General features: G+C 46.6%; 1 protein-coding gene across 1 annotated transcript in view; it reads left to right on the plus strand.

Annotated features, from left to right (window-relative positions):
- HYDIN (HYDIN axonemal central pair apparatus protein) overlaps nucleotides 1-16995 on the plus strand; it is a 210699-nt gene that overhangs the window by 45451 nt on the left and 148253 nt on the right. The window contains exons 11-15 of the mRNA XM_063141487.1: nucleotides 880-1103; nucleotides 2216-2283; nucleotides 7054-7289; nucleotides 11287-11387; nucleotides 16231-16366. Of these exons, the coding sequence (XP_062997557.1) occupies nucleotides 880-1103; nucleotides 2216-2283; nucleotides 7054-7289; nucleotides 11287-11387; nucleotides 16231-16366 (765 nt within the window). The remainder of the gene's footprint in view (nucleotides 1-879; nucleotides 1104-2215; nucleotides 2284-7053; nucleotides 7290-11286; nucleotides 11388-16230; nucleotides 16367-16995) is intronic.

Consider the following 16995-nt stretch of genomic DNA (forward strand, 5'->3'; position numbering starts at 1 on the left):
GCCCCCTCCTAGCTAAAAATGATGTAATTTAGGTTTCTGTTTGAAGGGTGAAAATAGGAGCTGAAATTTGAATCGGAGTCTTTTTTGGGAGTGAGGCTAAAAGCTCCATCACACCTTGGAAGAAACGCTGGCTAACGCTGGCTACTGTCGCGTCTCCATGGATCCTCAGTTACTTTCTGTTTTCAAGGTGCACGAGGGCCATTCAGTCCCTCGCTGTGAACATGCTGCTTCTCCCACACACAGCAGGAGAGAGCAGCAACTTCGGTTTAAAAAATATTTCGCAGTTTTTCTGGTTTTTCTTGTGGCGCAAGGAAGACCAGAAGGGTCAGAATGCACGCGAGAGGCAGACGACGTCGTGTGAGCTACCTCCGAGGAATCCGTGAGTGCCCAGGAATGAGCGTGCAATAAAACGCTCGTCGGATGGAGCTTTAAGACAGATGAAGAGAGAGCTGAATTTGGCCTTTGTAATCTAATGGCATTTCTGGGGTGCTGGCTGCCCCTGCCTGGGGATCTGATGTTGGAGCCCTGGGTCTTGGCTATGTGGGGAAGTGTCTTAAGCTGCGCCTCAGTTTCTAAATGAACTCAAATACTACAAAACCTCCTTCCAAAGGAAGCCAACCCCTGTGGGGTGAGCATCACACTCTATGTTCAGAACACCTGCAAGTTTAAAGCCACTGGGAGAAGCGTGTGTGTCTTCTGCTGCTGTGGTGTGTGATGCCAAAGCCCCATCAGTTGCACTGAGGGCAAGACGTGCTGCGCTTACTGTGTCGGGTGAAGGTGTTTTCCTTGCCAGATGCCACTGGAAAGTGAGGCACACGTGTGGCTTTGAGATGAGGCTTGTTCCTCCCCATTCCCGCCTTTGCCCCATCTCTGCTGCAGGCTGCCCTCTCTAACCAAGGAGCCATCGATGCCCTCTTCAACCTGGTACGGCCATCCACTGCCCTGGGCTCCTGCTTCACCTTTCAGCCCAACGAAGGAATCCTTGAGCCAGGGAGCCACCAGGCCATCCAGATCACCTTCAGCTCCACCATGCTGGGACATTTCTGTGAAGAGTTCAGATTCAATGTGAATGGATCTCCACAGCCGGTGAACTTAGTGATTAGGTGAGCCAGAGAGACTATGCTGAAGAGCATCCTACATATTAGTAGCAATGGATGTTTTAAAGTATGTCATTTTTGCAAAGTACATTTTTGCACCTGTAGCTAGACTTACAAAGCATTTTTTAAAATTTCAGCATGTTCTGATGTGCTCGGAGCAACTCTTGTGGCATAGAATAGTAGAGTTATCTGAAAGACCGTATTCTCCCTTATGAGCCTGCCCATGCTTTAAGATCTTCTGGAGAAGCCCTTCTTTCAGTCCCACCATCTTCACAGGCACGCTTGGTGGGAACATGGGAGAGGGCCTTCTCGGTGGCTGCTCCAGTGCTCTGGAACTCTCTTCCCGGGGAAGCTAGGCTGGCTCCCTCCCTCCTTTCGGAAGCAGGCTAAAACTTTTTTGTTCCAGCAGGCCTTTGGAGAATAATCTGGCCCTCCATCTATGTTAATGTCTTATAATTTTGTTGTGTATTTTAAACGTTTATCATTTTGTTTCCCCACCCCGCCCAATGTATGTTTTAAACTTTGTAAGGCCGCCTTGAGGCCCAGCATTGGGCAAAAGGCGGGATACTACTACTACTACTACTAATAATAATAATAATAATAGAGTTGGAAGGGGCCTATAAGGTCATTGAGTCCAACCCCCTGCTCAATGCAGGAATCCACTTTAAAGCATACCCAACAGATGGTTGTCCAGCTGCCTCTTGAAGGCCTCTAGTGTGGGAGAGCCCACAACCTCCCTAGGTCACTGGTTCCATTGTTGTACTGCTCTAACAGTCTTAAAGACTAGTCCATTTATACTGGCATAAGCTTTGCAGGCCCTGTCCACTTCCTCTGGTGCAGTATGATCAAGAAGCAGCGCTCAAGGAGGAGCCTGTATGGAGGGAGGGAGGGAGGGAGGGCCCCTCGGCTCTCTGGGGCTCTCCAGGGCCACAGGGAAGAGGAGGCCGGTGGGGGCAGGAGGACTTTACATTGGAGCAAGCCAGAAGTTAGACTTTGTGTTCCATAGCAATCCTCTGGCAGCTACACCAAGCACTGTAAAGGCGCTTGGTCCAGGGTCTCTCCCTCCAGGCCTTTTCCCTGCCGTGAAGGCTTCTTAACCTCTGTTTTCTGCCTCCCAGGGGCTGTGTCATTGGACCGACATTCCATTTCAATGTCCCATCCCTCAATTTTGGCGATGTTTCCTTTGGTAAGTCTGTGCATATTTGTGACTTATAATTGTGGGCTGGACTTAATTTAAGCACATTGAAAATGCCTTGTTGCACCAGACCTGAGCCCATTTCGTCTAGTATTCTGTTTCTGGCAAAGGCCAGCGAAGTGCCTCCTCCGGGAGCTTCCAAGCAGGGCATGATGGGCGTTCCCAGCTGCTCATCTTCGACAGATAATCAGAGAGAGCGAGAGAGCGAGCAGGGGTCCTGAACCCTTTTGCACCCATGACACATTTAGGGATTTGAGAAACTGCTGTGGGGACCACCACAAAATGGCTCCCAAGGCAAGTCCCATATCTGGCTGTGGAGGCCTGGCTAGTCAAAAGAGGTGAGGGGCAGGCAGCTGGGTGGGGAATAGCCATGTTAGAGGTGGAGAGTGAGGGAGAAATAGGAAGGTAGAGTCGAGAGGAAAGGCTAGAGGCTAGAGGCAAAATAGCCAGGCTAGGGACTGGGAGTGGAGAGGAGCAGAAGAGAAAGCAGGAAGCTGGGAAGGAAGGGAGAGAAATAGCAAGGGAAGGAGTTAGGTGGGAAAAGATAGCAAGGCTGGAGGCTAGGAGTGAACAGAGACACAGAGAGAGAGAGAGAGAGCTCCATCACACCAGCGATTTATCGCACACTCACCATGCCTAGTGTGCAGTTTTGCAGCCCAGTACTCACATGTGGTTGTCCCTGTCCTGCACTCATTTCCCCTCTTTCCCTCTATGTTTCATTTCTTTTTGGAGCGGGGAAAGTCTGGGTTATTTCCCATCCCTGCGTAATAAATTTATTTATTTATTTTTTATTTAAGGATTTTTATGCCGCCATTCAGCCAAAAAAGGCTCTCACAGCGGCTTACAAAAGTATTTCTTGACAGTCCCTGCCCACAGGCTTACAATCTAAAAGACATGACACTAAAGGAAAGGGGATTGGGAGGGAGGAGGAGGAGGGGGGAAAGGAAAGCAAATTCAGGCACTACAATCTTAGTTGGAAAGTTCAGCGGTTACAGGTGACAGCAGGAGGGACAGCAGGAGGGAGGAGGGAGGGGGCTCTCAGCTGGAGCTGGACCCAGGCACGGTGGAGAGGTGTCCGGCTGCTGCTTCCTCCCTCACTGGTGGCCTCTACAGAGACAGTTGGTAGCAGGAGGAATGCGCTCCTCCCTCCCGTGTATAGCTGTTCTTGCGTTCTATCTGACCATCCCGTTCTTTGTTGGGGGCGTGTGTGTCTAAGGGCGGTGTCGCTAACAAAAGAGGCGGGCGGGGCAGTTCTCCACTCAACCATGAAGGGGGAGGGAGAGAGGTCCCATTTAACTCTATGTTTTTTCTGCTGAGTAGGAAGTAAGACCTCAAAAGCAAGCATAGGGTTGTAGAGCACTTCTTTCCAGTTTGCTGTTTTAGACTTAAAAAAAAAAAGCTTCTGAGTGACCCCACTATTAAAACTCAATTCTATACGTGTTTAGTCAGAAGTAAGTCTCTCTCTGTTCAATGGGGTTTACTCAAAGGTAAGCATTGTTCTGATTTTAGTATAACTTGGATATAAATGTAGTTGAAATCAGTGGGATTTACTCTTGAGTAAGGGAACCAGCAGATCTGTAGTTTATTAACTTTGAGATGCACAGCTTCACAAGATCAAAGGAAAGGAAAAGCGATCCTTCACACTGGTGGGCTATGAGGAAAAGGGTTTAAGAAGGGAACATTTTAAAATTCCTAAAAAATCAAGGAATAAACCAACCTGATTCAAACTTGGGATGCTGAAAGCCCTCCTTAAGAGCTATCACTGTGCCAAGTTTGATCTCTTTATCTTTAAAACTTACGCAGATGTAAGCATTTTGGATACCTTGGAGCAAAGGAGGGTGCCTGACCACCTTTACAAAAGAAATTAAAATGCCTACCCTTTAAAACTAGCAAAACCAACCTTCACTCCTCCTCCCCTGTAAACCTTTCCCAAGGGGTGGGGCTTGAGATTTCACCGGCATAGTAGCGCTCCAGGTGAAAAGATACATGTGCTGAGAGAGCGCAACAATGCACAGATGTGAAAGTGCCCAGCGCTCGACTCACTAAGGAAATGGAGGGGGAAACCGTGGAGGAAAACTGGATAAAAAAAAGTAGGTGTGATGGAGCCCAGGGGGAGAGAGAGAGAGAGCAAAGGGAAAAGTTCTGTGTGGACAGAAGGAGATTGGATGGGGAGCAGGAAGCAGCTCTTTCTTTAGTACACACTGGTGAGGTTTTCAGGGTAGACAAATACGTTTATGAGATTAATTTTCACAAGTGAACCTGATGGAAACTGACTAGATGGCTTTTCATTTATTTTGTTTTTTTAAAAAGGCCAATTCATAAAGGATGCCTTTCAACAGCTATTAGCCATGATAGTGCCAGGCTGAGAGGCGGTACATCTGTGGATACTAATTGATGGTGGTGGTGGGGGAAACTGGAAAGAAGGGGTCTTGCTCTCCTATCCTGCTTGTGGACTTGACCAGTGTGGCTAGACAAGATGGGCCGTAGTTGTGATCCAGCAGGGCTCCTGTTCTTGTATCCCTATGGTTGATGTTCTTGCTCTCTGTGTAGGCTCAGATTCCCTTCCTCTGCCGCAAATTCTTCTTGGTTCCACCCCTTGCTGTTTGGCTTTTTTCTCATACTCCTACGGGGTTCTCCCTCCCTTTCCCCTGCAAATTCATCTTCACCAACGTACTCTTGTCTCATTAACTGAGAACATTTCCATGTTGAGGTTGATCGTGGCTCCTCTCTAAAGATGATCTGACGCTTAAATGTGAAATCCATTGTGGTGTGACTACAGGCATATTAGCGCTTGATGCCAAGGTACCTCGCCCCACTCTATTTGCATTACTCCTCCTCTTGGGTTTTCCATCATTCCACACAGTTTCATTTTGCCCCTCACCTCTTTGTTTCTGGTGAATAAATTGAAAAGAAAAACACAACAGCTCTCACTGAAGAAAAGAAATAGGTACAAAACCAATGCTTAAGGAATTGCATGTTCCAATTCCTTTAACTTAGATAGATTGCCATTTCAATGTGACGTTGTGTATTTATTAAAAGTTAGACATATCCATTACAGCCTAAGCCTGGCCAGCCTAGCATTGCAGCCTACGCATTTCTGTGAACGTTGGACAGAGCCATTGCAGCCTAGCATTGCAACCAAAGCCTGGCCGCAGAAAGCCAGCCCAAGTGAAGGTGTCCCACAGAGCAGCAAGCAGGACTCTCGGATCGAAAGGGCCTTTGACGGCTGTGGTGGTTCCACCAGGAGCATTTTTCCTCTTTCCATCTGCACGGATGGAGTAATTGGGAGAGTTCTTTCACGAGGGATTGACAAAATACCAAGCCCAAGAACGAGGCTTTTCGCTAGATATTGCCTACTCGGTGCCCGCTGAGGTGCCCTAACCCTCTGACTTTCTTTCTTAATCAAACCTTTTATGACCGGCCACTGATCACTTCAAAGCACACTAAAGGGCCTTCAGCCATTGCCATTTTCATTTCACAAGTCTATCAGTTTTGCTCTCTCCTGCATTCAGATGATTTTTGAGTGCTTCGCTTGGGTTTAATTCCCTGCGTGTTCAGCCATGTTACTGTTCTCTGCATTCAGGGAGAGACTTAATCCAGACATGATGGAGGTACTGTGGGCTGGGAAACCAGCTACTGGTCTTAGATAGGGCTGCACTCCCTCTAAAAGACCAAGTGCATAGTCTGGGAGCCCTCCTGGACTCTGCACTTAACTGGGGAAGCCCAGGTAGCAGTGGTAACTGGGAATGTGTTTTAGCAGCTTAGGCTGGTATGCCTGCTATCTAGGGAGGATGGACCTTGCCTCAATTATCCATGCACTAGTGACATCCAGACTGGACTACCGTAATGCACTGTACGCGGGGCTGCCTTTGACAACAGTTCAGAAACTGCAGCTGGTGCAAAATACAGACACTTGAGTGTTGGTGGGGGCAAGGTGTTCAGCTCATATAATGCCTCTACTGTGCTAGCTGCACCTGGTCACTGGTGTGTTTCTGAGCCTAATTTAAATGGCTGTTTCTGACTTTTAAAGCCTTAAACAGTTAGGGACCAAATTACTTGAAGGTGTATCTTTACCTGTATCAGCCTGCCCACACTTTAAGGTCAGCAAGGGAGGCCCCTCCCATTTGCCCACCTGTGATAGCAGTTAGGCTGATGGCCACCCAAGACAGGGCCTTTTCTGCAGTGACCCCACATCTCCAGAACAAGTTGCCATTGGCCCCATCGTTGCAGGCTTTTATGAAGTTTTATTCTGGCCTTCTCCTGACTATGTTTTACAGGACTATTCTGTTCTGGAGCTGCAATTATGCTGTAGGTATTTAGTAATGGTTTATTGCTGGTGGCTGTTTTATGAATGTTTGCTGCCTTGTTACATTTTTTTTAAAGTTTGTTAGTATTTTGATGTTGTAAGCCATCTTGGTTGAACTTCTGCCTTGAAAAGCAGCCTAGAAATATTTTAAATAAATAAATAAGGCACAACACACAAGGAAAGAGGAGTAGGAATGGAAGAGGAGGACAAATTAAGCCTTTCAACAGGGCTTGTGGAATGGTCCTGCTTTCCTTCTCATCTCCCTCTGTTACAGAATGGTTTGATTTGGCAACCTGAGTCACTATTGCTACATAAACAATGAAATGGGTCTATATACTTTGGCTATGATGCATACCAAAGGCAACCCCCCGCCCACCCCCTGTTACCTAATGAAAATGTTGACTGACCACCAATCTCATTCACAGTTCCTGTTGGGGGGCAATGCTCTCTTGCAGGTTTTCCTAACACCCTGTCCTGCTGCCTCAGCAACACATCCTTGGTGCCAATGACATTCAGCCTCCGAGTGCCAGGAGACGGCCCTGGAGAGCCAAGTGTCCAGAGTCACAACCAGGCCTCTGATATCTCAAGACCCACATGGAGAAAGGCCTGCTTTGGATACACAAAACCCATGGAGTTCACCATCACTCCCAGCCGTGGTACAATCCGTTCCCAAGGGCTCATGGACATTAAGGTACAGTTCCATTGAAACCATGCATTATCCAGGGCTGCAGGTGTAACAAACTGATTGATTATAGGACTTGTGATAGAGTGTAACAAAGAAACTTCCTAAATTATGTTGGTTGGATTGCAAAGTTAATTTAAGCAGTGGTAAGTAGAGATCTCCCTGTGTTGGGAATGAGTTGTGCAAAGGGAATCCCTTTCTTATTTCTGATCAGAGATTGCGTAGGGATTCCTCCGCCAGGGGCCAGGACCTGCGGAAGGTGCTTAATCTTCCATGGGCCAGATTGAGCCAGCAGGCCAGAGGTTGCCGTCCCCTGAATCCCCAGTGTTTATTGGGGGGCTCCAAAGTGCCTTTCAAATTTTATTTTGTTTGTTACATTTCTGTAATACCCAGTAGCTGAAATTCTCCAAGTAGTTCACAAAACTTAAAAAAAAAACCATAAAATACAAAAACATAGTAAAACATAAAACCTTTAGTTTAATGGTCCCTTTTATTAGAGAGGGTTCCAAACCCTTCGTAGCATTATCCTCAGGCACTGAATTATAATAATGAAGTAAAACAGAGTTCATTTAAGGAAATCAGAGTTTACGGGCATTTAAAGTAAAAGATGGGGAAAGATAAAAATAAACGACAGTATAAGTGTCTTACTTCCTGGCCTCTAATGGTGGTTGGGCCGGGGTGGGTGGGGCTTTAGTTCTTCGTTGCAGAAAAATAGTTTCTAATTTCAAGGCATAGTTAAAAGAACAATGACTCCAAACCCACATTGTTTTTGTGAGAACAAAGGGGGCACAGAAATAAGGGGAAGTCCGTCTATGGCTTCCTGGGCACTCCAGCCCTTCAAAGAGAAGTTGTATCTCTCTGGTGCACAGAGATGTCCACATCTACTTACCTTTTACCTACCTAGCATTGAGTACTCCCACCCATGGTCAAATTTAACTTGAAGGATCAACCTACTTTGGGGGCTGAGTCAATCATAGCGACGAGGGGACATTGGGTTAGTTCAGGATAAGTTGTCACTGGAGGATGCCTGGCTCTCACCCATTCGCACCCCCTACAGATAGTCGGCCAGAAAGTCAGACATCTCTGTAACAAAATGCACCAGCTAACTGAGCCTATCTCGCAGGATGGAATGGGAGAACGGACACTTTGCTTTGCTCCTTCTTCCCTCTCCCTCTCTTCCCCCGCCCTTCGTGTCATGTATTTTAGATTATATGCCTATCCTAGTGTTTGTTATTGATTAGTAAGCTGCTCTAGGAGCTTTCTGGAGGAAGAGCATGATAAAAATACCTTAAATCAAGAAATAAATTGCATTTTGGAGCTGCCATAAGTCACATTCTCCCTTCTGACCAGCAAAATGGAGATAATGGACTGCATTTGCTTTCAAATTGGCATGGCAGGGAGAACTGTTTCGCCATAATTAAGAACTGAGTTAGAAAGAGCAAGAACTCCTCTCTTTGCTGCTGTCTTGGGGTGTGTGTGTGTGTGTATTTGAGTGTGGTGGAGTTGGACACCGATGCAAACTGCTGGCTACATTACAATTTTGGATTTCTCCATTGGTTTGTATGTAGAGCTCTCACTTCCATCACTGGGATCACTGAAAAAAATAGGTTCTCAGTGTGAGCTAGGAAATACCCTCTTACCCTTTTAATACCTGCATGTCTCTTCCTCCATCCTCCTTTTCCAGCCTTTCCATCCCATTTCACACACACACACACACACACACACACACACACACACACACACACCCCTATCAGTTGGTCAACATTCGGTGGGAAGCTCAGTTCTCGGTGGCCTATTATTATTTTGCCGGGCTTTCATTTTTTAATTACTTTTTAGGTTATTTTGTTGTTTTTTATATTGTGGTGGTTTTTTGTTGTTGTTTCATTTTGTTTTTATATCATTCTTTTGGTAGTCATTTTGCTATTTTTATCCCACTCTTCAGTCAAAAAGCCTCCCAGAGTAGCTTGCACAAGATCAATAACAAACATGACAGTTCCTGCCCTCAGATGACAATATAAAAACGTCACACAAAAGGAAAAGGGGGTGAAGGGGCAGGAGGGGGAAAAGCACATCCAGATGCTTAAAGTTACGAAATTCTGAAAACAGATAAAAACAGGTGCGTCAGAGGAGGAGCCAAACAAGGAGCCCGAAGCAGGGCTGATGAAGTGCTTCCTGCCGCCTTTCCTCCTTCCCTCTGCCGCACCCTCTGACGAATGGCTTTTCGGAGTTTTCCCCACACCGCAAACCTTTTTGTACTTCTGCAGCTTTTGGGCTCCCCGCAAGTCTTTGCTACCTCTGCCGCCTTTATGGGTGCCGGTGTTTTGCCTATGCAAGTAACGGCACTTGGAGAATTGAATCACTATGAGAATGTATGATGATCACCTGCCCTGGAAATTCTAGGGGCTGGTTAAGGGATGGATGAGGATTTTGTTTCAGCTTGGAAATCACTTGAAAATGCCCAGTTTGCAGCCCTACATGTGGGCATGAACAGGAGCATATTCTCTCCAAAAATGTCCACAAATTCCTGAAATTGCATTTGTTTTAGCAAAAGGTGTACTTGAAAATCATGCCGCTTTTTCAAAATGAGAAACTTCCTGAAAATGTGCAAATTTGAAATCACTCATACTTAGGTCAATGGGGAAAATTTGCACAATTTTGGAAAGTTCCACAAATTTTGTAACTTAGTGTGCAACTTTCATGTTCAACGGCTGTGTGTTTTGTGCAGTGTTCCCATTCTTGGAAAACAAAGAGCAATTGCAAACTAGAGCACAAATCAAGGAGAGCTGAACAGCGAGCCGATGTTTGGAGAATCTTGGCGCACTCAGACATGGCTTGTTCATGGAACAATGGAAATTCTGGGGTGACATGGAGCATTCCAACAGAATCTTTGTAAAGCCCCTCTTTGTAAAGGTCTCCATTAGCACCAAGTTGTTTGCCCTGAGCGCAGTGAAGGACCGTGCAACCTCTCCTTTGCAAGTGAAATGTGCCCAAAGGAAATTCTCTAGCCAAAAGCTGAGCCAGCCTTGCTTTATATATTATGTTGTGTAAGCCTCTCTCCTTTGGTTCACTATCCATGCGACTGCTGTACCCCGTTGCTGGCTTTGCATTGCCACATGGCTTCACTCATTTGCAAGGCTAAAACAATATTGAACCATACAAACATTAATTCCATAAGGGCATCCTGGGACTTAATAATAATAATAATAATAATAATAATAATAATAATAATTCTTACCCGCCTCTCCCTTTGGATCGAGGCGGGGAACAACATTAGAACAGGAATCAATACATCTTAAAAAATCATGATTTAACATTGATCTGGATAGGCCTGCCGGAAAAGGCTAGTATTTAAAGCTGCCTTAAAATCACACATAGTGTTAATTTTACGAATCTCCTCCGGCAGGCCATTCCACAATCTGGGGGCGACAGAAGAAAAGGTCCTCTGGGAAACTGATGTCAGCCTAGTTTTAGCTGACTGAAGTAAGTTCACCCCAGAGGACCTGAGTGTGCGGGGCGGACTATATGGGAGAAGGCAATCCCGCAGGTAACCTAGACCCAAACCATTTAGGGCTTTAAAGGTGATGACCAACACTTTGTACTTTGCCCGGAAACTAATTGGCAGCCAGTGGAGTGATTTTAATGTTGGTGTAATGTGGTCACCCCTAGGTGTACCGGTGACTTTGGTTGGGGGGCAGAGATGGGCTTTGCATTTGGAGGCATCTCTGGATGGGAATTCACACACTAGGATTAGCCAATGAGACAGGTCGGGTCAGAATGAGCCCCCGTGGAGGATTGTAAGGGTGGGGGGTCTTCAGCAGCAAGCCTTTGTGGCTGTTCTTACCCTTCTCCCCCTCCCCCTCTGACATCCCATGTCTATTCCTTCCACAAGCCTATCTTCTTTGTGGTGGGATTTGAGAAACCCGAGGCTAGTGCTGGACAGACACTATGCTGTTGTTGGGATCCTTGCTCCTGTCACTGCAATTCTTTCTTCTTTTTCCCATGGCAGGTGACCTTATGTTCCAACACCGTGAAGACCTATGAAACAGCACTGGTGGTGGACGTGAAGGGTAGTGGAGAAGATGTTCTAGCACTCCCAATTACAGCAAGGTATTACTTCTTCCACTATTGCTTTGGCTGGGATGCAACAGGCCTCATGCAGGCCCCAATCCCAAATGAGGTGGGCCTTGTAACTTTGTTATATCCATTGTTTGAGCATATGGGTGTAAAGCAGAAGTCCGCAACCTTTTTGGCCCGAGAGCCACATAAGGTGTCTGCTTGGACGTAGGGGGCACACATGCGCACATCCTCACTACATTCCTACACACATTCCTACCTGCATACACACAGACGCACACCTGCACACACCACTCACACTCACCCTGGCAGAAACAGCACAAGCGTTTCAAAGGCAGGCATGACTCTACACCTGCTGAGGGGCCACATGTCAGCAGAGACCCACTGCCCAGAGCCCCTTGGACTTGCTCCCCCTCTTCATCCTTGCAACCTGCCTGATGGTAAGGAAGAGGAGCAGGAGATGCCACGGCCTCCAGGCTCCCTGGCTCTCTGCCTGCCAAGCAAGCAAGTGGGAGCCATGATGAGAAAGAGGAGGAGGAGGATTAAGAGTAGCTGATGAGAAGGTTGCCTCCCGGAGGAAGGCTCGCCCAAGGGCCCTCCAAGACCTGAAGCCAACATTATCCCCTTCTCTCCCCAGCTACCACAACCCAGTCACCAGAGAGACAGGGAGAGAGAGAAGAGAAAATGTTCTAGGGATGTGTTCTATGGGTCTTGCCATAGAAGCCTCATTCCTAGAGCATCCTCACAGAATCTTAGGAAGCTGGCAGGAATCTTCAAGCATCGCTTCCTAGTATGTTCAATGGTTGGTCTTGGCACGAGGCTTCTATGGCAGGAACCATAGAGCATGTTCTTAGAATGGGTTTCTCCCCACCCCCTTTTCCCCCTCGTGGCTGCAGATGCTGGGGGTCTCGAGGCCACCAGACAAAGCTCAGTGGGAGGGGGGCTCCTGCGTCTCACACATTTTGCACCCCTTGTGTAATGGGAGTCAAGGGAAGAAGGAGTGCCTCCCTGGACTGGTCTGCTGTACCCCTTTGCCTAATCTTGCTCAGCCAGCAGAGGGCCTTTTTCAAGCAGAGGTACCAAAGTGCTCCAGCCCAGCAGCCCATTACAGTGGCATTCCCAGCAGAGACATTGAGAACCAAAGTGTTGGCAAGTAATCCAATACAAGTGAGGATTTTTTTATGGCAAATCCATGAGCATTACATGCAGATCTCCTGCCCAAGGAAGCAGAGGTATTAGCATAAAAGTGGAACGGGCTGGATTGCAGTTTGAGATTGATAAAAAAATGGTCAAGGAACACCTAACTTCTTTGAACGAGTTCAAATCTCCAGGGCCCAATGAACTGCATCCTAGAGTAATAAAGCTGGCAAAAAACCCCTCTCAGAACAACTGTCCATTATCTTTGCAAAATCATGGAAGACGGGTGAAGTGCCACACAACTGGAGGAGGGCTAACGTTGTCCCTATCTTCAAAAAGGGCAAAAAGGAGGAACCTGTGAACTACAAACCAGTCAGTGTGACATCCATCCCTGGGAATTTTTTTGGAGCAGATTATAAAGAAGTAAATCTGTACGCACCTTACAATTGATCAGTAAAGAAGACAGTCCCTGCCCTCAGGCTTACATTCTAAAAAAGACATGACACACAAGGAAAAGGGGAAGTGGAGGGAAGAGGGCAAAAATAAAAAGAAATTAAGGAGACTGTTCAGCAGGTTGGTGGGGAGGCCCTGCTCCCCCCTCTAATCTCCCAATGGAGGGGCAGACCAACAGCTCCTTCTTCTTCCCCACAGGGTAGTTCTGAGTTTATTAAAATCAACTTTCCTAACATTCAGAGTACGTGTATGGCTACACTCAGCTTTTGCTTCCTTTAAAAAGAAGAATTCAAGTATGATGTGGTCTCTTTCCCCCAGTGTTCCTGTAACTGCCACTTTATCCACTAAGTCTGGAAATCATGGGTTTGGAAACAAAGCCCTATGAGGAGAGACTGAAAGAACTGGGCATGTTTAGCCTTGAGAAGAGAAGACTGAGGGGAGACATGATAGCACTCTTCAAATACTTAAAAGGTTGTCACACAGAGGAGGGCCGGGATCTTTTCTCGATCATCTCTGAGTGCAGTACATGGACTGATGGGCTCAAGTTACAGGAAGCCAGATTCCAGCTGGACATCAGGAAAAGCTTCCTGACTGTTACAGCAGTACAACAATGGAATCAATGACCTAGGGAGGTGGCGGGCTCTCCCACACTAGAGGCATTCAAGAGGCAGCTGGACAACCATCTGTCAGGGATGCTTTAGGGTGGATTCCTGCCTTGAGCAGGGGGTTGGACTCGATGGCCATATAGAACATAAGTGCCATGCTGGATCAGACCAAGGGTCCATCTAGACCAGCACTCTGTTCACACAGTGGCCAACCAGCCATCGGCCAGGGATGAACAAGCAGGAATACTACAAACTCAGCAATACTACAAACAAGAAGGATCTTGGAATTGTTGTAGATCGCAAGCTGAATATGAGCCAACAGTGTGATATGGCTGCAAGAAAGGCAAATGCTATTTTGGGCTGCATTAATAGAAGTATAGCTTCCAAATCACGTGAGGTACTGGTTCCTCTCTATTTGGCCCTGGTTAGGCCTCATTTAGAGTATTGCGTCCAGTTCTGGGCTCCACAATTCAAGAAGGACGCAGACAAGCTGGAGTGTTTTCAGAGGAGGGCAACCAGGTTGATCGGGTCTGGAAACAAAGCCCTATGAAGAGAGACTGAAAGAACTGGGCATGTTTAGCCTGGAGAAGAGAAGATTGAGGGGAGACATGATAGCACTCTTCAAATACTTAAAAGGTTGTCACACAGAGGAGGGCCAGGATCTCTTCTCGATCCTCCCAGAGTGCAGGACACGGAATAACGGGCTCAAGTTAAAGGAAGCCAGATTCCGGCTGGACATCAGGAAAAACTTCCTGACTGTTAGAGCAGTATGACAATGGAATCAGTTACCTCGGGAGGTTGTGGGCTCTCCCACACTAGAGTCATTCAAGAGGCAGCTGGACAACCATCTGTCAGGGATGCTTTAGGGTGGATTCCTGCATTGAGCAGGGGGTTGGACTCGATGGCCTTGTAGGCCCCTTCCAACTCTGCTATTCTATGATTCTATGACATGGTGCAACAGCACACACACACCCCACCCATGTTCCCCATCAACTGGTGGACACAGGCTTACTGCCTACTGGGGATAGCACACTACCATCAGGGCTAGTAGCCCTTGATAGCCTTTGTCTCCAGGAATTTACCCAGCCCCTTTTAAAGACATCCAAATTGGTGGCCATCACTACATCTTGTGGTAGTGAGTTCCATAATTTAACTATGTTCTGTGTGATGAAGTACTTCCTTTTATTTGTCCTGGATCTCCCACCAATCAGCTTCATGGGATGACCCCGGGTTCTAGTATTTTGAGAGAGGGAGAAAAATGTCTCCCTATCCACATTCTCCATACGATGCATAATTTTGTACACCTCTATCATGTCTTCCCTTATCTTCCTTTTTTCCAAGCTAAACAATCCCAGTTGATGTAACCTTCCTTCATAGGGGAGATGCTCCAGCCCCTTAATAATTTTAGTTGCCCTTTTCGGCACTTTTTCCAGCTTTATAATATCCTTTTTTAGGTGTGACCAGAACTGTACACAGTATTCTAAGTGTGGTCGCACCATATATTTGTATAAGGGCAATGTGATACTGGCCGTTTTATTCTCAATTCCTTTTCTCAGTTCCTAACATGGAGTTTGCCTTCTTTACAGCGGCTGCACACTGGGTAGATATTTTCATCGAGCTGTCCACCACAACCCCAAGATCTCTTTCTTGTTCTGTAGGCCCCTTTCAACTCTACTATTCTATGATTCTATAAGTAATTGTTGAGTTGAATTCATCAGTGTTCAGTGGGATTCAACCCGGCTACAGCCAAACACGACAAGGTTATAAAATAGAGTAAATCAGTCCTTGGAGAAGATGGAGGCTTACTGGTCTCACAGATCAAAACAATGACGCAGCTGTGGCTCCAGCACATCTGGGCATGAGTTTCAAGCAGATCTAAACCTAGATTTGGCCCATCCACTCTCAAATGTAAAAAGAGATCCACTTTAAGGCTCCAGTCCTAACAACTTGGGTGGGATGAAGGTCCATTTGCCTGGCGGTTTCTGCTGATCTGGGAACAACTTTCTTTTAAAGCATGGCTGTTGAACCTCATTCAGCCCAATGATCAAATTCTAGTTTGGATGAGCTCTCGGGGGCTGCATTCCAGTGGTGGTCAGATGAAAGCTACCAGTATATCTTATCTCAAAGCTCTTACAGTCAGGGGCTTAAGCCTTATGGCAGGCATTTCACCCTTTTAGAATGGTGGTGGTGGTGGTTGGGAACCTGCGCCCTGAAATAGTTGGTGGTCGGGAACAAGGGTGTGAGGGCATGGCCCTCTGGGGAACTCTGGCAGGCACCCCCAGGAGTGCTGGATTCGGTGCCCGGGCCTGGGGCTTTACACCCCTGTTTTAAAGGCTCAAAAGAGCTCAGTGTGATGCGTTCATTTATTACTTTTCTATAGCATTCAATAACCAGAGCTCTCCAGTCTGTTCACAAACTGACAAAACTTAGTATTAAACCTTTAAAGTTCAAACACTTAAAACAGTTTGAAAACAAGTTACAGACAGTTAATAAATCTATCAGGACACGATAAAAAAAACCCAGAAAGCTCCACCACATGCATTACTTTGTGGCCACTTTGAGGTGGTGAATTTTCAGGCACTGATGGCCTTCTGGCTGATCTGACAGTGATGAACGTGTTTCCCCCCGTCTTCCAATTGTGGGTCGGGCGTGTCTACTTATTTGCCCATTTAACTGTCTAGATGCATCTCACCTCTGCTGCATGTGGCTAACCCCATCGTGGATTTTGGACGCTGTTTTCTGAAGTTCCCGTACCAGCAGATGGCAAAACTTGTTAACAGCAGTGATCTTCCAGGGTGCTATGGTGTTCTTCCCCAGGTGGGTTCTGTTCTTTCTGTTCGGTTTTTAAGGGCTTGATGCTTGCAGGAGAGGTGTTTTCACTCAAGATTGATCTCTGTTTAACAGTTAATTTAAGGCTATCCGAATCTCAGTGGAGGATGGTGGCTCTGAATTTGGTGGGGCTGTGAATATGTTCTAGGTTTCAGTCAGAAACCTCCAGAATTCTAAAAGAGCTACCCATGGTACTGAACCATATTTCCAAAATATTTTGGATAGTTTTTTTTTTTGTTTTTTTTTTTAGAGTTCTGGCTTATTCAGATTGAAACTCAGAATGGATTCTTGGCCCAACCAAAATCGAAGACACCAGCCTTCACTGCTGAATCTTTTCTTTTCTTTTCTTTTGGTCTTAAGCTACCAGAATCTTACAAACTGGACAGCCCTTCTGCAGGATAATAAAGAGGCACAAATTTGTCATTAAAAATGGCAACGTCAACACACCTGGGGGGGGTGGGAGCATTTCAGCCTCCCAGGTCATTCGGTAACAGACCTCAAAGCGGCTGTCTTGCAACAGAGACTGAACTCGGAGCTGACGTTCACTTATTAAGTTTAACACCTTGGACCTTGGCTTGAACCAGTCGTCTGAATGGCTGAGTCATTATGGTCTGTAG

The sequence above is a fragment of the Elgaria multicarinata genome, chromosome 14 (genome assembly GCF_023053635.1).
Source record: "Elgaria multicarinata webbii isolate HBS135686 ecotype San Diego chromosome 14, rElgMul1.1.pri, whole genome shotgun sequence".
Classification (NCBI taxonomy): domain Eukaryota; kingdom Metazoa; phylum Chordata; class Lepidosauria; order Squamata; family Anguidae; genus Elgaria; species Elgaria multicarinata.